This window comes from Triticum urartu, chromosome 6A, assembly GCF_056163025.1.
Source record: "Triticum urartu cultivar PI428250 chromosome 6A, HENAU_Tu73, whole genome shotgun sequence".
Lineage (NCBI taxonomy): Eukaryota > Viridiplantae > Streptophyta > Magnoliopsida > Poales > Poaceae > Triticum > Triticum urartu.
The window spans coordinates 25,229,155-25,252,265 of record NC_141878.1 but is presented as its reverse complement, the minus strand read 5'-3'; the positions used below and the strand labels follow the sequence as shown (position 1 = coordinate 25,252,265).

The following is a 23,111-nucleotide window of genomic DNA, read 5'->3' as shown; positions in this document are numbered from 1 at the left end:
GTGGATCACTGGACAACGGTCAAAATTATCCTTAGAAGACTAAGGAGATATTTCTTGATTATGGAGGTGATAAAGAGTTCGTCGTAAAGAGTTACGTCGATGCAAGCTTTTACATCGAGCCAGATGACTCCGAGTCTCAATCTGGATACATATTGAAAGTGGGAGCAATTAGCTAGAGTAGCTCCGTGCAGAGCATTGTAGACACAGAAAATTTGCAAAATACATACGGCTCTGCATCTGGCAGACCCGTTGACTAAACTTCTCTCACAAGCAAAACATGGTCACACCTTAGTACTCTTTGGGTATTAATCACATTGCGATGTGAACTAGATTAATGACTCTAGTAAACCCTTTGGGTGTTAGTCACATGGAGATGTGAACTAATCACATAAAGATGTGAACTATTGGTGTTAAATCACATGACGATGTGAACTAGATTATTGACTCTAGTGTAAGTGGGATACTGAAGGAAATATGCCCTAGAGGCAATAATAAAGTTTGTTATTTATATTTCCTTATATCATGATAAATGTTTATTATTCATGCTAGACTTGTATTAACTGGAAACTTAGTACATGTGTGAATACATCGACAAAACAGAGTGTCCCTAGTATGCCTCTACTTGACTAGCTCGTTAACCAAAGATGGTTAAGTTTCCTGACCATAAACATGTGTTGTCATTTGATGAACGGGGTCACATCATTAGGAGAATGATGTGATGGACAAGACCCATCCATTAGCTTAGCATAATGATTGTTTAGTTTTATTGATATTTCTTTCTTCATGACTTATACATGTTCCTCTAACTATAAGATTATGTAACTCCCGAATACCGGAGGAACACCTTGTGTGCTATCAAATGTCACAACATAACTGGGTGATTATAAACATGCTCTACAGGTGTCTCCGAAGGTGTTTGTTGGGTTGGCATAGATCAAGATTAGGATTTGTCACTCTGTATATCGGAGAGGTATCTAGGGCCCTCTCGGTTATGCACATCACTATAAGCCTTGCAAGCAATGTGACTTGAGTTAGTTGCAGGACGATGCATTATGGAACGAGTAAAGAGACTTGTCGGTAACGATATTGAACTAGGTATGATGATACCGATGATCGAATCTCGGACAAGTAACATACCGATGACAAAGGAAATGACGTATGTTGTTGTGCGGTTTGACCTATAAAGATCTTCGTAGAATATGTAGGAGCCAATATGAGCATCCAGGTTCCGCTATTGGTTATTGACCGGAGATTTGTCTCAGTCATCTCTACATAGTTCTCGAACCCGTAGGGTCCGCACGCTTAACGTTCGATGACGATTTATATTATGAGTTATCTGATTTGATGACCGAAGTTTATTCGGAGTCCCAGATGAGATCACGGACATGACGTGGAGTCTCGAAATGTTCTAGAGGTAAAGATCGATATATTGGAAGGCTATATTCAGACATCGGAATCGTTCCGAGTGATTCGGGTATTTTTCGGAGTACTAGAGAGTTATGGGAATTCGCCGGGGGAAGTTAATGGGCCTTATTGGGCTTTAGTGGAGAGAGGGAAGAAGGGCCACGAGGTGGAGCGCGCCTCCCTCCTGCCCAAACCGAATTGTACAAGGGGTGCCCCCCCTTCTTCTTCCTCTCCCTCCTTTCCTTCTTTCCTACTCTGAAAAGGAAAGGGAATCCTACTTGGACTTGGGAGTCCTAGTAGGACTCCCTACACTTGGTGCGCCCCTAGGAGGGCCGGCCTCTCTCCCTCCCTCCTTTATATACATGGGCAGGGGGCACCCCAAAGGCACACCAAGTCTTCTCTTAGCCGTGTGCGGTGCCCCCCTCCAGAGTTACACACCTCGGTCATATTGTCGTAGTGCTTAGGCGAAGCCCTGCGCCGGTAACTTCATCATCACCGTCACCATGCCGTCGTGCTGATGGAACTCTCCCTCGTCCTCAACTGGATCAAGAGCTCGAGGGACGTCATCGAGCTGAACGTGTGCTGAACGCGGAGGTGCCGTACGTTCGGTGCTTGGATCGGTTGGATCGCGAAGACGTTCGACTACACCAACCGTGTTACTAAACGCTTCCGCTTTCGGTCTACGAGGGTACGTGGACACACTCTCCCCGCTCGTTGCTATGCTTCTCCTAGATAGATGTTGCGTGATCGTAGGGATTTTTTTTAAATACCACGTTCCCCAATACTCCCTCCGTCCATGAATAAGTGTACTTCTAGCTTTTGTCTTAAGTCAAAGTTTTAAAACTTTGACCAACTTTATAGAGAAAAGTAGCAGCATTTATGACACCAAATTAGTATCACTAGATTCGTTTTGAATTGTAATTTCATAATATATCAATTTTATGTCATATATGTTACTACTCTTTTGTATATATTTGGTCAAAATTTTAAAACTTTGACTTAGAACAAAGGCTAGAAGTACACTTATTCGCGGACGGAGGGAGTAGCTTTTACACCGATCCAGGTGACTCTGAGTCTCAATCTGGATACATATTGAAAGTGGGAGCAATTAGCTATAGTAGCTCCATGCAGTGCATTGTAGACATAGAAAATTTACGAAATACATACGGCTCTGAATGTGACAGACCCATTGACTAAGTTTCTCTCACAAGCAGAACATGATCACACCTTAGTACACTTTGGGTGTTAATCACATAGCGATTTGAAATAGAGTATTGACTCTAGTAAAACCCTTTGAGTATTAGTCACAAGGCGATGTGAACTAATCACATAAAGATGTGAACTATTGGTGTTAAATCACATGATGATGTGAACTAGATTATTGACTCTAGTGCAAGTGGGAGACTGAAGGAAATATGCCCTAGAGGCAATAATAAAGTTGTTATTTATATTTCCTTATATCATGATAAATGTTTATTATTCATGCTAGAATTGTATTAACCGGAAACTTGATACATGTGTGGATACATAGACAAAACAAAGTGTCCCTAGTATGCCTCTACTTGACTAGCTCGTTAATCAAAGATGGTTAAGTTTCCTGACCATAGACATGTGTTGTCATTTGATGAACGGGATCACATCATTAGGAGAATGATGTGATGGACAAGACCCATCCGTTAGCTTAGCATTATGATCGTTTAGTTTTATTGATATTGCTTTCTTCACGACTTATACATGTCCCTCTGACTATAAGATTATGCAACTCCCGAATACCGGAGGAACACTTTATGCGCTATCAAACATCACAACATAACTGGGTGATTATAAATATGCTCTACAGGTGTCTTCGATGGTGTTTGTTGAGTTGGCATAGATCGAGATTAGGATTTGTCACTCCGTGTATCGGAGAGGTATCTCTGGGCCCTCTCGGTAATGAACATCACTTTGATCCTTGCAAGCAATGTGACTAATGAGTTAGTTATGGGATGATGCATTACAGAACGAGTAAAGAGACTTGCCGGTAACGAGATTGAACTAGGTATGAAGATACCGACGATCGAATCTCGGGCAAGTAACATATCGATGATAAAGAGAATGACGTATGTTGTCATGCGGTTTGACCGATAAAGATCTTCGTAGAATATGTAGGAGCCAATATGAGCATCCAGGTTCTGCTATTGGTTATTGTCCAAAGATGTGTCTCGGTCATGTCTACATAGTTCTCGAACCCGTAGGGTCCACACGCTTAACGTTCGATGATGATTTGTATTATGAGTTATGTGTTTTTGATGACCGAAGTTTGTTCGGAGTCCTGGATGAGATCACAGACATGACGAGGAGTCTCGAAATGGTCGATACATAAAGAATGATATATTGGACGATGTTATTCGGACAGCGGAAGAGTTCCGAGAGGTACGAGGTAAAAATGGAGTGCTGGAGGGGTTACCGGAAACCCCCGAGGAAGTAATGGGCCAACACGGGCCTTAGGGGAAAGAGAGGGCAGGCCACGAGGAGGTGGTGCACCCCCTCCCATGGGGAGTCCGAATAGGACTAGGGGAGGGGGCGCGGCCCCCCTTTCCCTCTCCCTCCCCCTCTCCCTTCCTTCTTCCCCCTTCCACCAAGTGGAATCCTACTAGGACTTGGAGTCCCGGTAGGACTGCTCTCTCCTGGCGCACCCTACAGGGGCCGGGCGGCCTCCCCCTCTCCTCCTTTATATATGGAGGCAGGGGCACCCTAGAACACACAAGATCAATTGTCTTACCATGTGTGGTGCCCCCCTCGACAGTTTACCACCTCGGTCATATTGTCGTAGTACTTAGGCGAAGCCCTGCGCGGATCACATCATCAACACCGTCGCCACGCCATCATGTTGACGGAGCTCTCCCTCATCCTCAACTGGATCAAGAGCTCAAGGGACGTAATCATGCTGAACGTGTGCTGAACACAGAGGTGTCGTATGTTCGGTGCTAGATCGGTTGAATCGCGAAGGTGTTCGACTACATCAACCGCGTTACTAAACGCTTCCGCTTTTGGTCTACGAGGGTACATGGACACACTCTCCCCTCTCGTTGCTATGCATCTCCTAGATAGATCTTGCGTGATCGTAGGATTTTTTTTTTAAATACTGCATTCCCAACAATTAGTACACAAAACCCATCAATGTTATCTTAATATATTTCTTAGTTGTGTGGATCTAACTAAAAAAGGAAAGTAAACAGTTTTGAGAGTGCATATAGACCCTAATTGTATTTTGATGTGATGATGATATGTTCAGTAGGACTAAAGGCGTTTATCAAATTTATTTGACGATATTGGTTCCTTGATGAAAAGGAACGGGATGGTTCACCCCTCCCCCCCTCCCCCAAAATGTGTCGGTTTGTCTAAGGACTTGAAGTATTTTTCTGGTTTATTTAAATCTTAGGAAAGTCGCTCTATTAAGAGGGGTTGAGGTTGCATCATTGTGGGGATCATGCCTAGTAGAAACCGTTTAGTACTCCCCCCCCCCCCCCCCCCCCCCCCCTTAAAAGACAACGATGTGAGTTGGTTCCGAGAGTGAACTTCATCAATCAGGAAACAAGATGGTATTTGGAAATCAGATGCAACGAAGGCAGCATCATAGCGAAAGTACGCCGTTCTCGTCATGGCTTTAATGCATAAAGTGGCCTGGAGCCGCTCTCTTATGTATTGGCAGCGCTTCCCATTTGGTTGTTTGTTTTTGCGAAGAATATATCTCGCTTATTGCTAGATATACCATGTACTCGCCTCTAGCAATCTCGACATGGGTCATGGCTCGGGCAACGTATGGGGGTTTGCCTCCCTGGTTTTGCCTCTTGTTTCCTGTGGGATGGGTGGTTTATGTGCATATATTTTCTGTTTAACTCTCGTTTCCCACATTTTTTTCTTGTTTTCCTGTTTCTTTCACCTTAATTTTTCTTCGCATTTATTTTTCTATTCCTTTTTATTTTTATACATTTATTGTTTCCGTTTGGGGTTTCCTTTTTCCTGTTTTTTCTGTTTATTTCTTTTTTCCTTTTCCCATACCATTTATGAAATCACTTTCTAAAAAATGGTCCCCATGTTTCGAGATATGTTTTGTCATGTACTCCCTCTGTTTCATAATGTACTGCAAACCTCACCAACTTAGACCTATTTTTTAAAGAAAAACATTTACATCTAGATTGCCAAAAATATATATTATTATACTCATCATAAGATGTAGTTTCATACTACCTCCGTCCAAAAAATATATGTCGCTCAAACGGATGTATCAAAATGTATTTTAGTGCTAGATACATTCGTTTGAGCGATAGTTATTTTTGGACGGAGGGAGTATTTTATATATTTGGTATTCTAGATATATATTTTTTTTCTCTATAAATTTCGTCAAAGTTTGCAAAATTTGATTTTTCGAAAGAATTATATGCACTACATTTTGGAACGTAGGGAGTATTAAAAATGTGCATGTGTATTAAAAGTGTTCAACATGTATTTATGTTTTTATTATGCATTAAAAAAATATTAGCTACTTGTTTAAAAGATGTTCTTTGTGTATTAAAGAATCATTTATTGGTTAAAAAAATATTTGATGTATATCAAGAATGTTTTACAATTTATTGAAAATGACAAGACTTTATTAAAAAAATATAGTGTGTAAAAGATATTTATATTTCACTAACAATAATCCACGTGTTTTTAAAAAATACCATGTACTAAAAGAGTTCTTCGTGTACTAAGAAAATGTATTTTGGGTACTAAAAATAATTAAACTTTATTGGAATTGTTCATCATGTATTTAATAATATTCATCATGAATTATCACAAAACGCCCGCCTAGTGCCTAGTGCCTTTCGATCTGAACCTTTAGTGCAAACTATTAACAAGGTTCTATGTATGGATACTATTTTAGGAACAAAATCAGAACAAAAAAAACACAAAAGATCTTAGAAACCAAACACAATGATATTTTATTTTATTTTATTTTGAGGAACTGCCATATTATAAATTTAAAAGATTAAGAACAATAAAGTTGCCATTCAGAAAGAGTTTTCTATTTTACTCTAATCACATAATGTATTTATTTTGAACTTCTAATCTCTACGGATGTAGCATTTCTGAACCTTGGGTACAAACCATTGAGACCCTTCTATCTATGAACGTTATTTCAGGAACAAAATCAGCATGAAAGAAAATGATTATAGAAACCAAACACAACTGGTTTTCTTTTTGAGAAACAGCCAAATTATAAAATCAAAAGATAAATAGAAAAACAATTGTTAATCGTAAAAAACTTTATTTATTCGCAGCATATCTGAGCTTAAAATTTGTACAAATGAGTACCTTGAGGATTTGCGACATCTCTTTTGGGGGTGATGTTGTTGGCTTAATGGTTAAATCTGTTGCATTATAGGATGAGAATCCAAAAGCACACATGGAGGAAATGCGAACCACAACTGGAGTGAATAAACGAGATCGGGATGGAACTTTTGTCAGCGCAAGGTGCTTTTCTTCTTCATCATCAGGGATACTAAGTATCAAGTCAGAAATGGAAGACCATGGATTTTGTTAGTGCCGCCAAGGAAGTGTCCCAGATCAGATGGCTATCTTCACTATAGAAAGAAAACAATAACTGGTAGTCTTGTTTGTGTTCGACACACTGATTATTACATGTTGGTATGCTCATTTGCCAAGCTTGTGGAGGTTGACATTAGGGTTATTCATGCCAGTGTGCTAAAACTTGAGAGGAGACTTGCGTGGATAGAAGAAAGAATAGGCAGAAGCTTGGATGCTTTGCAGAATCTACCTAGCTATGCAAATGATGCGCAAAGACATGTTTCAGGCTGCAGTTTTTGATGGATTGCCAGTTTGCCAAGTCAGAAAACTGGTGATGGGTTATCGTTCTATTGTCGAGAAAAGAGATTATGTTTGTAGTTCGGATCTCATGATCCTGGACCAGACGATGAGGGTCCAAAACGACGGACTCTCTTGCAAAATCTTGCCGATAAAGTGACCAGGAACACCAAACTGTATATGTACTTGTACCAACGATTCCCACGGAGATGCCCGTCTTTGGTGGCAAGCTTTGGCAAAAAGTTCTCTATAGGAATATGTTGTTGTACCTGAGTGTTTCCGCAAGCTGGTATTGATGAAATTCCTAAACATGTAAACATATATAGAGAAGAAACTCAGGTGGCAACAGCAAACTTTCCGTGCGTGATCCTAATAAAATGATGGTTGCATCTGGCATGATCCTTGACTCTAAAACAAATGGTTGCACTGCCTCTGATTTATCTCTTATTTTTTATTGCAAAAAAGCTCTAATTTGCCTCAAGAAGTTAAATCAAAATCTAACGCATTCTGCCTTTCAGAGCACAGCTGGCAAGCTGTTCTTGGCTTCTTGCCATATGGATGACAAGTACCCACTGAGGAAAAAACTTGTAGTTTTCCGTCAGAGATTAACAAAACTCACCAACTTTAGTTTTAAAACAAAAACTAACAATATGTAAACGACTGCAAAATTCTTACAAACTATCACCATCGAAATGGAACCGACTGCAAATGTTCATGAATTTAACTACAGAATTTCAAACTTTGAAGAGTGTAGAAATTTAATTTGAGGTCTCTATGTGCAGACTTACAAACTACCACAGTAAACAAAAATCGGAGAAAAGAGGTTCCACGGAAAAGCAAGATGTACAGAACCACCGTCGAAAAGAGGTTTCACTGTAATAGACATGCTGAAAGCAAGACGAGTCTGACGCTACACGCAGGCAGACATGAACATTGATTCAAACGACATCACTGTTTCTTCAAAACCATAGGCAGCAGCACAATTCTTACAAAGGTTGTAACATGGTACTGCTAAACTACATACAGAATGCCGCCATCAGTTCACGGACACGGCAGACTAGCCTAGGATGAGGTGAACTTGGTGACGGCCTTGGTGCCCTCAGAGACGGCGTGCTTGGCGAGCTCGCCGGGGAGGACGAGGCGGACGGAGGTCTGGATCTCCCGGGACGTGATGGTGGGCTTCTTGTTGTAGCGGGCGAGCTTGGCGGACTCGCCGGCGAGCTTCTCGAAGATGTCGTTGATGAAGGAGTTCATGATGGACATGGCCTTGGAGGAGATGCCGATGTCCGGGTGCACCTGCTTGAGCACCTTGAAGATGTAGATCTTGTACGTCTCCACGCCCTTCTTGGCCTTGCTGCCCTTCTTCCTGCCCCTCGTCTTCCCCTCGCCGCCGGCCTCCTTGGTCGCCGGCGCCCGCTTCTCCGCCTTGGGCTTCTTCCCCGCCGTCGTCTTCTCGGCCGTGGCCACCGGCTTCTTCTCCGCCGCCTTGGGTGCCATGGGTGCTGCTGGTTGGAGCGCGTGGGGAGGTGGGGCTTGGGTGGGATGTGAGGCGGGCTGCTGATGCTGAGATGTGTAGAGACGAAGGGGGCGGCGAGGTTATGTAGGGAGCGAGGAGGAGGAGGAGGGAGGTGGGCTGCGGTTGGCGGAGAGGATGGTGCCTCGGATCCATGCCGTGGACTGGTTCCAGCCGTTCGGTGATGCTTGGCACGGACGGACCCGATGCGCTTGGTCGCGGATCGATGACGTGGCGAGAACGTGCGCGGGCTGGAGCGGCGCGGATCGATGGCCTGTGGACTCCCGCGCACTCGTCGTCGAGCGTACGCTACACACCCCCGTGTACATACAGCACGTTGCAGAGCATGAAAAGAGAGTGAAAAAAAATAAAACCATTGATTAGAACCCCAAAAAAAGAAACATTGATTAGAAACGGGTATAACATGAACACCCAAATAAAGCAATGCACCGCATAAGCATGTGCTAGAGAAAGAAGAATGAAGAAAGGGCCGCTCGGTTTATATTGAGGAAAACCGGCTCCAGCGCCTTCGCCGCTACCAGACTGCACGCTGAAAGCCGTTGCATTAGTCTGGGCTTGTCACAAGATTCTCCGCGAACCACGACGACATCAAAAAGGACTGATATGTATGTTCAATCGAACATATGCAGTTTCCATCCCATGAGGTTGGCTGATGTGCCTCACCCGACGCACGCCACATGTGAAGGATGCTCCTACTACCCACCACCCAATTCAGTAAGCACGTCACACGGGCAAAAACACACTAGCCGTCACCGGCCAACTCCACAAGCCACAGGTCCCACCGATCAGCACCTTCGAAACGATGCCATCAAGAGGGCATGCGCGCCACACCAAGCAAAGCTAACAACACTGTCGTCGCCCAATTCGGTAAACCAGATCTAGGTTTTCCACCATAGCTTGTCGGAGGGAGGGGGGAGTGAGGACTTCCACCTTGACACCTCCAACAAGGAAAAGGGGCTCGAAGGCGCCATCGTGAGAATACATCTTTCGCCTTCATCACCCTCCAAGCCCCAGGACTCGGGCAGCCCCCCTAACAAGCCATATGCGCATCAAACCACTTGCTTAGCATCTTGCATCAAGCTCCTCCATCGTGCTGCAAAGTGCACACTCACGAGCAACACGCCCACTAGGAGCAAGCACCACGCGGATCTCGAGCCACAAAAACCTTCTGGTCACACCCTACTACTCCGGCCTGCCCTAGCTCGTCGTGCACCATGCGATCTGGACCATGAGCACCCTCTCGGTGCGCCCAGTCTTGCATGCATGTGCCTGCTTGCCAGGCCCAGAATTGGACCACGCCGCGCCCCACCATGCCTCTGCCTGGATCCGGAGCAGCCACCCACCTCTATGCTACCTGAGAGTATCCTTATCTCCTACCTTATCGCTTAGGTAGCTTGTTCTTTGGGCTCTGGTAAGCCTGCTTCTTATGGGATGTGTACTACTTAACAGTAAGTTGGTCCCTCTAATGGTACTGTGGTATCAGTGTTGATGCGGTGTTGTTTTCCGGCTGATGTGGTCCTTTTATGGTGTCGGAGATGATTCCGGTATATCCCCCAGTAGGGTATCCTTGCATGGTGATTAGGCTAGAGGAGAAAGAAGAAGCGAGTTACCAAGGTTCAGGCCCTCATGATTGATGTAAAACCTCTACTCCTACTTTGTGTATATTTTGACCGGGGTATACAAAGTACATGTAATACCGAAGGATTGTAATGTCTAAGATGTTTAGTTGACTAGCCCAAACCTAGCTTATATAAGATATCGGGGGCCCTAGGGTTATAAGAGTCCTAGTTGGCAACGTCGGTGGAGAGGAGTCCTCCACGGATCCGACTTCTTTCTCTTGAACGAAAAGGCTTCAAAAATTTTCTCCTAGAGGGCCAATGGGCTGACAAGATGGCCCAAGCGGTACCGCCCTAGGGGCCTCGGGCCGTCCTACTTGGACCGGTAACCGACAAGGTGAGGTACCCCTGGGCCGTAACACCATCGGTTGACTAGTGATACAACAGCCCTCGGTCGCAGTGTAGCTCATATCGCTAGAGACCACACATGACCAAGTTATTAGAAGGACTGACGAGCACTCATACTCATACAAAGTGCGTCTGCAAACTTGTCCACACATACCACAAAATAGAAGAAGTCGGACACAAGTCATAAATTTAACAAAACAGAAGACGAGCAGTGGTATGAGCACATTCAATCATACCATAAATCAAACCAGATTCACAATCATACCACAAATCAAACCAGAATCACAGCTCATGCCGGTTCACAAAGTGTTTCATACCACAAATCAAACCAGAATCAAACGAGAAGGACTGTCAGTATATGCAGAAATGTTGAAAAGTCTTCAACTCCTTTAAAAAACTTTTAGCTAGAATGAAACATCTAAATTGTTTTTCCTAGCTTGTTTTCCTAAAGCGGAAAATATCTAAACAATCATCTGCCGAACTTCAAAATTACCACATGCCTGTTTTCCACAACAAATTTAAAATTTCAATGGGGAACGCAGAATGGAGAAAAGTTAACCCGCCACTGGGCCTATTTTTGATAATAAAAAAAAATAACAGATGGATATACGGAATACCCACTCTGCATTTAACCTATTTTTTCCCTATTCGTCAGTTTTACTGAAATTCTTTCTTACTATTGTTCCCGCCATGCAACATTAACTTGCTTATTTACCCAGGAAATCTTGTGCACTCCGGTGAAGAACAATTTTCTACTGGACCGTTTTAAGGGGCCTGACTGATCCTAGTATCTAAATTTCTCAATATCTGTTTCTGCTTTAGCTGATTACAAGATCAGCTCCTCATCTGGCTAGTTATTGTAGTTTGCATCTATAGCAGCCAAAACGTTCTGTGTTTTTTTACCTACATCAAACTATCCAAACTTCAGTTCGCATGTAGCCGGCTCGACTCCAACTGGAATTATTATTTTGTCCAACAAAGTAAGATGTAACCAGCTCAACTACAAAGGGAAAGATCAACGATCAATTGTCTGCAAAATGTTTCGGCATGATCAAGCTCTAATTTGCCATGTTTGTCTGCAGTACTTCTGAAGAATCTTGCTTATTACTTGTCCAATTTAGAGCCAGCACCGATCTATAGGCTGCGCCGCAGACAGAGGTGGAGGATGATTGGGAATCGTCAAGTGTTAATTCTATTCCAAGGGCCTGACTAATTCTAAATTCCTCAATAGTATCTGTTTCAGCTTTATCTGATTACAAAATCAGCACCTCGTCTGGCTAGTTATTATACTTTGCATCTAGTAGCAGCCAAGATGTTGTCAGGTCTGTGGTTTGTTACCTGCATCAAACAACTATCCAAACTTCAGTTCGCATGTAGTCCGCTCAACTCCAACTTTAAGAATTCTTTTGGCTCATGAACAAAGCAACATGTCACCAGCTCAACTACAGAGAGAAAGATCAAGGTTACATTTCTGCAAAATGTTTCGGCATGGTCAAGCTCTAAACTGAAATGTTTTACTGCAGGAATTCTGAAGCTCAATTTATAAGCTGCCACGAAGGGAGAGGTGGAATATGATTGAGAATCCTAGGTGCAGTTCTTCATAGATTCAGTTTCCTGCAGATTGGTAGGAATAAGCTTGAAGTGAACTGAATCCTAGGAAAATTTCAGATCATCAGACGCATACGCAGGGAGCAAGTATTCGCAAGATCAATTGCAGCCATATGTAGAACAAGGGATTGAAATCATTGCAGCCATAGATAGAACAACACACTGAAATGATTGGATCTTTCGCCATTCTCACAGAAATCACAGGTACAATGTCACCCTTGCTCGACGAATCTGACGGGCACTACAGACTAGCAGGCACTACATACAGGATCCCATCTTAGTCCATGAGAAATGGATCTAAGCAACAATGGCTGGGCTATGGGGACGACGGCTACTCCTTGGTGGCGGCGGTCTTCTTCTTGGGGGACTTGGTGGTGGTCTTCTTCTTGGGCGACTTGGCCTCCTTCTCGGCGGCGGCGGGGGACTTCTTGGGAAGCAGCACGGAGTTGATGTTGGGGATCACACCGCCGTGGGCGATGGTGACGCCGGCGAGCAGCTTGCCGAGCTCCTGGTCGTTGCGGACGGCAAGCAGCAGGTGGCGCGGGATGATGCGGGTCTTCTTGTTGTCCTTGGCCGCGTTGCCGGCGAGCTCCAGGACCTGCGATTCAAAAGCCAACGAAATCAGTCAATCGGGACAAGAGGAGGGAAGAACAGAGGCTCGCGGAGAGGATAGATCGGCGCATACCTCGGCAGCGAGGTACTCGAGGACGGCGGCGAGGTAGACGGGGGCGCCGGAGCCGACACGCTGGGCGTAGCGGCCCTTCTTGAGGTAACGCCCGATGCGGCCGACGGGGAACTGGAGCCCGGCCTTCACGGAGCGGGTCACCGCCTTCTTCCTGTCGCCGCCCTTCCTTCCGGCCATCTTGCTTGCTGCTTCTCCGGCGGCGAGGACTCTCTAGGAGTGGTGTTGGCGGCGGTTGCGCTGGATGGAAATGCTCTGAGTTTGTGTGTTGGAACGGCGGCGTGGCCGCGGGTTTTATTGGGAAGCAGAGGAGGGAGCGATCCGCGTGACATGCTGCGCTCACCGTTGGATCTGCGCGTAGTGGACGGTGGAGATTAGTAGGGGAGCGCGATCCGTGGGACGGTCCTACCGACCAATCAGAGCGCAGAGCTTTTGTTTTAGCACTTGATTCACTTTCTGCGCCATATATATGCATGTTTTTTTCACAGAAATCCAATTCGGCTCTACTGAGCATACGCGCATGCGCACACAAAATGTAATTTTGCAAATGTAAAAAAAATAGATGTGTTCATTGTCACACCAAAATGCTATTTGCGAAATTTTAGGGTAAAGGCTTGAACATTTTGACTTACACCCAAAAAAAAAAACAAGTCGAGCGACAAATGTTACCTCCGAATTTTACACTTAATTTTTTTTCATCGACAAAGCAATGCTATCACTTTCACGTGAGTATAAGAGTTCATGCATATGGGATACACGGGACCCATAGATCTTATGGTTGGGCTTTAACTTAATGAATTCTTCATACGATGCTTTGTAAGGTTTATCAATAAGAACATGATGTCAATGGATGTTACTGCATGTTAGCATAGGCCTCTCCTGCGTATGAACCTGGAAAATGTATGATTATCGATCCGATATCATAGACAATTGGTGAGCAACAATTTTGCAACACCTTCCACCACTACCCCACATTTCGCCCTCTCAGAAACTTGCAAACTACTCCTTCTGTTTCTAAATATAAGTATTTTTAGATATTTTAACAAAGAATACATACGGATGTATATAGACATATTTTAGAGTGTAGATTCACTCATTTTGCTCTATATGTAGTCCGCGTTGAAATCTCTAAAAAAGACTTATATTTAAGAATGGAGGGAGTATCTTTTAGTAGAAAGTCCAGGTAAAACAACATTTACTATAGGCAGGACTATGTCTGTGTCAGATGAAACTTTGAGAGAATATGATTCCTACCTTTAGCACCTATGTGATATTGACACTTCATATGTACCACATCCACTTTGGGAAGCGTTGCAATAGTCTTTGCACTTGGGGATTATAACCATAACATCAAAGAGTGCGGGTGGGAAGTAGTTCTCAAGCTCACATAATATGATAATGTTTTCCTCCTGTAGCCTTGCACTTCTAAGTTGATCACTTTTGAGAGATAATATCAAAAAAATTACATAGGACAAGAAGTGTTTTGAGGATACGCTTATCTGTTACGCCTCTGACAACAAACGGAAGTATTTGTGTCATGATCGCAACAATCATGAGACTTCGTCCCGCTGAACATTTGTCCATTAACGGCACATGTATGCAGATACTCCCTAAGTAAGTGGAACCAACTTTGATACCTTGAAGACAGTTGAAGACTTGACTAGGCTCCTTCTCATCTAGAGTAAAGCGAATGTGTGTGGGGGAGGGGGAGGGAGTTGTCATCCTTGAATTTTGGAAGAAGAAAAATTGCACGTGACTGTTTCCTCTACTCATGATGTGCGTGCAACTCAGCCCTAATACTAAGGTCTTCCAAATCTTATCTTGCCTTCAACCTATTTTTTTCTTTTTTTGACATGTCAAACTATGTGCCAAGCAAACTCTCACAGACATTCTTTGTGAGCTGCATGACATCAAGACAACGAGGTGTATCGAGGACTATCCAATGCGACAAGCCCCAAAAAGCAGACTCCCTTTTTCATACTGTTAACAATGACTTCTATGGGCCTTTTGCTTCTATCCTGACTCAGGGCACTAGTTCTGTCGTTCAACATATGGTGGCTTTTTTTCTCCGCTTCTTGTATGCGACTTTAATCGGTCTTGAGTTTTACTGTCGAATAGATCTTTGCGAGTTATCCACTTCATCCTTCTGAAGCCACTTTCAACGCCCCATAAACACAATTTTGCAAGAGCTGGCTTTTGATGTCTCGTCAAAAGTTGTATCATCCATACATGTAACACATTTGCAGTGTCCATGGCATACCTGCAGGAGACATATACATAACCAAGATAGCGTTGCACCATCGTGATCAACACAACTCTTACAGGGAAATGATCCCCTTCGTTGGCATCCCAGGTATTGACCCCTCCAGCAGCCCATGATGTGTACATCATCCTTCAATAGCTGGAGATACAAGTTAATATTGTTCCTTGGTTGTGTCGGCCCTTGAATTAGCATAACCATGTGTGTATATACTTCCACTTTATGTAGAGCCATGGGGCTGTATAACCATACAAACACACGCCATGTGTTATGTGATGTGCTAGTTCACAAACGAATTCAGTCCATATGTACTCACAGCCATCCCGAGGTTCCCTGATTTTGTCGCGAATTCTTGGTATTTACACTCGAGTGCTTTTCATATGTCTTAGATGTGTGCATAATTTTCGCTTGTTTCATAATATAATTACGTTATTTTCCATAGTTTTAGCACCAATTTTTTTTAACTAACCTATTAATTCGGTCCAAGGACAATATGATGTTTTCTGTAGTTTTGTGGCTTTTAAGTAAAATCAATTTTCACAAGCTCAAAAAAGGGGGCAATTCCCAAAAATGATTCAAGTCCAGAAGCTTCCAGAGGCACCTAGCCCCGCTTGGAGAGTCATATGAGCCCCACGATGCGAGGGGTGTCCACGTGGGCCCCATGGGACTCCGCTCCACCACCTCTCGGCACATCCACCTTTATAATTGCACGAAAACACCGATTTTATATAGAGGCAAACAATTCACAGCCACACCTCTATGTCCCGTCGTGATCCAATCTATATGCATTTTCCCATACTCTCCATGAGGGAATTCATCACGGCAGCCATCAACATAAACCTTGCTACTACCATAATTTCACATGAGTAGTTTTCTTTGGACTATGGGTACATGGCAGTAGCTAGATGACAATCCATCCTTGTTATTAAATACAATGTTTAGAATTTTTTTTAAAAATCATATCGTTAAAAAAATGGAACTTAAAAAATGTTCAAATTTTGAGAAAAATGTTCATATTCTTTTAAAAGTTTTGTAATTAAAAATTGTTTGTTTTTTCAAAAATGAATGGAATTGCTAAAAATCATTAAAAATGAAAACTATCAAATCTTTCAAAAATTGTTCAGCATTTTAAAAATTGTTTGTGTTTTCAAAAATTGTTCACAATTTCAATAAAATGTTCTCAATATTTTAAAAATGCTTGCTACATTATCCCGGTCGATATAGTGCATCTATTGCTAAGATAAATTGGCTCGCTACATATAATACACTTGTTTTCTACAGTTCATCGGTTCGCTACGATACATCATCAAGAAAACTCTATTGCTTTCCGGCTTGCTACAGCATAATGCTAATGAGTCGGCCCATCAACACACGCATGGACAGTTGCCTCCGGTCAAATAGGAGGTCCTGTCAGGGATAGAGGCTATATCTCGCTCCCTAGTGGGCTGGCCCAGTTGTAAGTTCATTCGTTTATTCATTTGGTTTGTTTCTTTCTTTTCTTTCTATGCGTTCCCGTCCCAAAAAGTGGTTTAATGAGTCGGCTACTTCGCTAATGGTGAGGCTAGGCACATGACACGAGAAATTCGACTCGATGGTCCGGTGCTAATAGAAGTCACTTACTCTCCGTCTAGCAAAGGTGCCAAATCCTTAAAGTAAGTATCTATTCGCCTAGTGTACCAACCACGTGGTACGACGTGCACTCAAATACCTGGAGAATGAGGGCCCACCCCACCCAAGAGCGCTTATGTCATATGGGTACTCGGCTGGAAACAATCTTTATGGTTTTTATATCCGGTTAGAATAACAAAAAAGAATCAAAATCCAGGTTGGTTGGTGTGGTTCGGAAAGCACTTGTTGGGTCTAAGATTCTTTTATTGCTAAATGTTACGACCTAAATGTTGAACTATTGACCCTACTTATTCCGAACTTCTCGCAATAAGCGCTATATAATTCTTCCTAGCAGTTGAAGATGCTCTATATTGGGCAGTGTGATGCTTTCTCTCGCTTCTACAAGACCAACAGCACCTTGCCTTAAGCACGACGTATGGTGGGCCGACCCAAAAGTGTTAGGTTCGTTAGTTTCATTTGTTTCATTGTTTTTTTTACCTTTTTATGATTTTGAAAACACAACAATATATATATTCAACAATTAGCTAACACAATATAAAACAATTGTTTGCATAATTTTTTAAAAATGTCATACTATTCAACAAGATGGTCATGACAATTTCAAAATGTTTGTGTGTTTCAAAAAAATGTACTTACCGTTTTTTTAAAACGTTTGAACAATGGAAAAAACATATGTGTATCTTTTAAAAAATCGTTGCATTCAAAAGAAATTGTGAAATTTAAAAAACTGTTCACACATTTCAGAAATAAGTTTATGAAAATTTTAAGAAATGGTTATACAATGAATAAAAATGATCACATAGTTTAAATTTTTTGTTTCGTATCATTGGAAAAATTCCCATGAATTTGCAAAAAGTTTTAATGTAGTGATAAGAACATTCAAACCTATATTTCAGAAAATGTTTATATATTGTACGAAAATTCTTCATCTATTTTTAAAGAAATGCTTCATCCATTCAAAAAATAGTCAACATGTTTTTGAAAAATATTTAACTTGTTTTCATAACATGTATTTGAAAAATGTTTTTCATGTACTGTATTTGGTACACAGAAAAACAAAAATAAAAAACTGCAAGGAAGGTTCTAAAACCCAATCGTGAGAACCGCCCCAAAATGGGTTCAATGAACTGGCCCACTAAGATGTGAGCACCCCAAGCGCCAGAGGTGAGTACATGCTACATCCTCAGAAACTTAGACAAGATAAAAATAGTGCAACAGATCGACTAGGTCACCGAGGTGTGATTAGGTCACACACCTCCATGTATTGAGGAATTATTGCCTCTTTGATTGTAACCCAATAAATATGGAATAAAACTCCCTTTTCATTGCAAAAAAAAGAAATGTATTTTTTTAGAGAAACAGTAACAGAGATATAGCCTTTGCGAATGGCGCTGTTACATTGGGCAGAGGGAGCGAGCAATCCCTATTGGGCCACCGTCCAACTGAGCATCATAATTACAAGTAGGCGCCAATGGTGGTATAGTGTTCAACACGTGCGCCGCCAGCGAATGTTCTATTTTGGACTAGCCCATGTGTGCAACACGAAGGTATAGTTAATTGGTAAGAACTAAATTTGAACTAAAACTACGAAAAGAAATGGAAGGGAGGGAGTAGTTGAGTCCATACATAGAGAAAAAAAACTGAGTACCAGATGCGAGTGGCCGAGCGTGAGTGAGTCTCTTCACCCCCAATGGTTTTATGTTTTTTGTCGCTTTTATAAGTACAATGTAAAATAATAAGTTAAAAAAATAAAAATATGTGTGCTACTAATTTTTCACACAGATGAACTTTTTATGTAATTTTATAAAATATATCTGATAATGCTCGTGGCTTTCAAAACATATTTGTATGTTTAAAAAAATGTTCATGTAGGTTTTAAAAAAGATTTTTTTAATTAGTGGTCATGCATTTCTTTACTATAATTAAAGTAAGCTGATAAATGTTTCATGTATTTTATATAGTATCATTTAAAAAAAATGTTTGCTCCATTCTGAAACATGTTCATGAAGTTACAAGAAAGTGTTCACATATTTTAAAAAGTGATACTGTAATGTTGAAATAAATTTACACATAAAAAATCCAAATAGACTTAAAAAGTGTTCTTGTGATTTATGTTCAGTTGTTTTAAGTGCTAATGTAATTCGAAAAAGAGTTTGCATGTTTAAAATAAATGTTCTTAATTTCTAGAAGTGTTCACAATTGTATTTCTTAAAAGTTATTCATGTAGTTATTAAAAGTGTTGATGTGTTGAAAAAAAATTTATGTTTTAAAAGTGATGGGTCATTTGAAAAGTTTTCTCATAAAGTATCACCTATTTTACAAAACATGCATGTGCCATTTTAAGAATGGTTCATGTTTTTATTTTAAAAAATATGTATTTAAAAAATGTATTTATAAAAAGTACTAAAAATCCGAGACAAAACAAAAACAAATAAGAGAAAGTCGACGAAAAAGTAAAAAAGGAAAACTTCAAAAGAAGACAATGGGAAAAATAAATAGAGACAATAGAGGAAAAAAATGAAACAATAAAATGGAATTCAGCAAAAGAAAATTGTAACAAACAGAAAAATTTTATGGGAAACCATATAAACCCATGGAAACAGCATGAAAAACAAGAGAAGCGTACACAAAACCTATATCCTTAGCACAAGACCTTCCCTGGACTCGGTACTAGTTTTGGTCGCAAGCGATTTAGTGGAGAATCGGTTGTAATAGAATCAATGTGTTCAATTCCAAGTTTTATTTTACTGAGATTTGTACCTGTTGTATTTCCATGGTGGTTACCAATTTTACTTTCAGAAAATATATTTTTATTGATGGAACGAGGTGAAACATCACTATATCAGTTTTCTTACATGAGCATGGTTGCTATCTTAATTCCTCAATGTTTGTTTCTGCTTTAGGTCAATCTAAATTAGTACCTTACCTGGCCAGTGGCTCATAAATCTGGTTTGTGGTTTGTTACGTACACCTGACTCCCCAAACTTCAGTTTGCATACGGCCGGCTCAACTCCAACCGGAAGAATTTGTTTGGCCTGTGAATGCAACATGTAAAGAACTCAACTACAGAGGGAAAGATCAAGGCAAAATTAACTCCAGAAATGTCTTGGCATGGCCTTTTGTGGTTCGTTGGTACATGCTTGAGCAAGTCTAAGATGGTGATGCTGACTAACAGAAAGCTGATCATGAGGTGCGAATTTTTTCTCTGCAGCTCAATAGCAATATGATTGTGTTGATCTTCATAAGGAATTTACAATCAGTGTTTGCAATTGAGCACCATAATTCAGAGAGCAAAGAATTGGGGAATTTTTCAGCTGATACAAGCGAGAATTTAGTACTAGGATAAAACAGCACAGGAAGCAAGGATTAACAGGAATCATAGATAGAGCAAGAGAATTAAGATCTGAGCGATTGCATATTTAGCCATTCCTACAGAAATCACAGACACAATGCCACCCTTGCTCAGCGAATCTAAGGACAGAACGACTACTCATCTAACTAACCAAAAGACTGCTCATCTTGTCCACGAGAAATGGATCTAAGCAACAATGGCTATGCTATGGGGAATTCTACTCCTTGGCGGCGACCTTCTTCTTGGGGGACTTGGTGGAGGTCTTCTTCTTGGGCGACTTGGCCTCCTTCTCGGCGGCGGCGGGGGACTTCTTGGGCAGCAGCACGGAGTTGATGTTGGGGATGACGCCGCCGTGGGCGATGGTGACGCCGGCAAGCAGCCTGCCGAGCTCCTGGTCGTTGCGGACGGCGAGCAGCAGGTGGCGCGGGATGATGCGGGTCTTCTTGTTGTCCTTGGCCGCGTTGCCGGCAAGCTCCAGCACCTGAGATTCAACCAAGAACCAGATCAGTCAGTCATCCGTCGAACAGGGCAAGAACAGAGTAACAGAGGCTCGAGGAGGGGAGAGATCAGGGCATACCTCGGCGGCGAGGTACTCGAGGACGGCGGCGAGGTAGACGGGGGCGCCGGAGCCGACGCGCTGGGCGTAGCGGCCCTTCTTGAGGTAGCGCCCGATGCGGCCGACGGGGAACTGGAGCCCGGCCTTCACGGACCTGGTCACCGCCTTCTTCCTGTCGCCGCCCTTCCTTCCGGCCATCTTGCTTGCTACTACTTCTCCGGCGACGAGGACTCTCGATGTGTGGTGTTTGCGGCGGCGGTGCTAGATCGGAATGCTCTGAGCTTGTGTGTTGGAACGCTGGCGTGGGCGCGGGTTTTATCGGGAGGCGGGAGCGCCGCTGGCGGGGGGAGCGATCCGCGTGATGCGGTGCGCCAGCCGTTGGATCTGCGGGGTGCGGGCGGTCGAGATCAGTTTGGGGGCACGATCCGTGTGAGGGTCTAATCGGCCAATCAGAGAGTAGGGATTTTTTAACCACTTGATGATTGTCTTTGTGCATCATTTGTACAAAAAAAATCCACTCTTATCTTGCAGCCAATTGATTTTTCACTGAGACGAATCTGCTTATATGTATAACATTATTTTGTTGTTGTAGCTAATCACTTTTTTTTGGTAGTAAGCCCATTCATCATGTGTGGATCAACAATTTAGCATCGGGTATTGGCCATATTCAGTTTCATCACTCCATAGACTAAAATGTTCAAATTTGGCAAATTGATTAGAAACTTGAAGTTTAAGAAATGGAAGGTATATGCGTTGTACAGTCTGTGGAGTGAAAAAATAAGGATGGGTAAGGATAACAATTGTATGGCCAATGTCAATGTCGTCATAAGTTGTTTCACATTGGGAAAACAATCATGAATCATGCGAGTAATAAAGAAGTTGATTTGCTTGGGTGCGTGAAATGTTTCTATATATAGCATCTAAAAAATGTCAATGGTATGTTTAAAAAGAGCTGGGTGAACATGTATATGACACATTTGTGTGTGGATTTTTTGTTAACCCTTGTTATTAATGAGCCTATTTTCATTAGTCTGTTCATTTGTTTGTTTTTTGCCTACTTTCATTACTCTGGTCCTTTGTCTTTTTTTCACTCTTACAGCGCATGAGATGTTACTATTATTTGTTGAACTTTGTGTTTAATGTTACTTTTGTTATCTTTTTAATGATTAGCGTGATTCATGTGACTTTGTGAGATGAAAATGGAGCGGATTGTGCATTATCCTTTGACATAGTCCCCAAGCTACATTGCCACACCCGAGCTCCTAAGACACCATTGATCCTCGAGCCTCACGGTCCCTCAGCCGCCACCACACCCGCTAGTCCGTGTACGACCCCCCCTCCCGGTCGGGTCCCAATCTCCGCCATCCCTGACTCGGTATCCAGCCGTCAACAACTCAACCTACACCTGACTAGGACTTGCTATTTCAACCACCTCTAGATAAATCAATCCTTCTTCGTCCATCTCCATCTCTAGATGATGGGCTCCATCTCTTGTGCCCCCTCCCTCTGATCTCTTACTACTGAAGGTAATTTCACTTCCACATGATGTATGACCGTGTTGTTGTTGTATGCTGATATTGATGTATGGTGGTGTTTCTGCAAATGATTTTCTCAATCAAGGCAACCCTCGCTAACATCCTTAGCAGGGGTTGGAGACGTATCTGTTGGGAAACGTTGCATGGAAAACAAAAAAAAAATTCTACGCTCACGCAAGATCTATCCATGGAGATGCATAGCTACAAGAGGGGAGAGTGTGTCTACGTACCCTCGTAGACCGTTAAGCGGAAGCGTTTATCACGCGGTTGATGTAGTCGTACTCCTCGCAATCCGATCACGATCCAACCAATCTAGTGCCGAACACGTAGGCTCGATGACTCCTTCCTTTTTTGCCTTCCCTAGCCACATGGGCTTTTAAGGACTTGGTGCGCCTAGCCCAATAAGGCAAGGGCGCCTCCCGCAGCCCATGCTAGCCCTTGGGTCATGGTCGACCCACTTGTGGACTTTCAGACCCCTCCGGAATCTTCCGGAACCTTTTGGAAGCTTCCCGATACAATACCGAGAAAACTGCACCTTTTTCCGGAACCCAAAATATGACTTCTCATATATAAATCTTTACCTCTCGATCATTCCGAGACTCCTCGTGACGTCCGTGATCTCATCCGGGACTCCAAACAACATTTGGTTACCACTCATCAAATATCACAATACTACTCTAGCGTCAACGAACGTTAAGCGTGCGACCCTGCGGGTTTGGGAATTATGTAGTCATGACCAA

At 42.5% G+C, this 23,111-nt stretch overlaps 3 protein-coding genes across 3 annotated transcripts; all 3 read right to left on the bottom strand.

Annotated features, from left to right (window-relative positions):
• Positions 1 to 8,184: 8,184 nt before the first annotated feature.
• LOC125514069 (histone H2B.2-like) lies at positions 8,185 to 8,836 on the bottom strand. The gene has a single exon (XM_048679316.2). The coding sequence runs from the start codon at positions 8,746 to 8,748 to the stop codon at positions 8,314 to 8,316; it is 435 nt and encodes a 144-aa protein (XP_048535273.2). The 5' UTR covers positions 8,749 to 8,836; the 3' UTR covers positions 8,185 to 8,313.
• Positions 8,837 to 12,520: 3,684 nt separating this feature from the next.
• On the bottom strand, positions 12,521 to 13,308 carry LOC125515795 (histone H2A.1-like). The gene is made up of 2 exons (XM_048681298.2): positions 13,043 to 13,308; positions 12,521 to 12,955 (listed from the first exon to the last, which is right to left on the bottom strand). Exons 1-2 carry the CDS (start codon positions 13,217 to 13,219, stop codon positions 12,689 to 12,691), a joined length of 444 nt encoding a protein of 147 aa, XP_048537255.1. The 5' UTR covers positions 13,220 to 13,308; the 3' UTR covers positions 12,521 to 12,688.
• A 6,986-nt stretch (positions 13,309 to 20,294) lies between these two features.
• LOC125515796 (histone H2A.1) lies at positions 20,295 to 21,122 on the bottom strand. Its single transcript, XM_048681299.2, has 2 exons — positions 20,858 to 21,122; positions 20,295 to 20,761 (listed from the first exon to the last, which is right to left on the bottom strand). The coding sequence occupies exons 1-2, from the start codon at positions 21,032 to 21,034 to the stop codon at positions 20,498 to 20,500; spliced, it is 441 nt and encodes a 146-aa protein (XP_048537256.1). The 5' UTR covers positions 21,035 to 21,122; the 3' UTR covers positions 20,295 to 20,497.
• Positions 21,123 to 23,111: the final 1,989 nt, after the last annotated feature.

Coding starts and splice junctions, on each gene's coding strand:
- LOC125515795 (XM_048681298.2), bottom strand. CDS start 13,219: ATGGCCGGAAGGAAGGGCGGCGACAGGAAGAAGGCGGTGACCCGCTCC. Junction 12,956..13,042: donor TCGAGTACCTCGCTGCCGAG/GTATGCGCCGAT, acceptor TTTGAATCGCAG/GTCCTGGAGCTCGCCGGCAA.
- LOC125514069 (XM_048679316.2), bottom strand. CDS start 8,748: ATGGCACCCAAGGCGGCGGAGAAGAAGCCGGTGGCCACGGCCGAGAAG.
- LOC125515796 (XM_048681299.2), bottom strand. CDS start 21,034: ATGGCCGGAAGGAAGGGCGGCGACAGGAAGAAGGCGGTGACCAGGTCC. Junction 20,762..20,857: donor TCGAGTACCTCGCCGCCGAG/GTATGCCCTGAT, acceptor GTTGAATCTCAG/GTGCTGGAGCTTGCCGGCAA.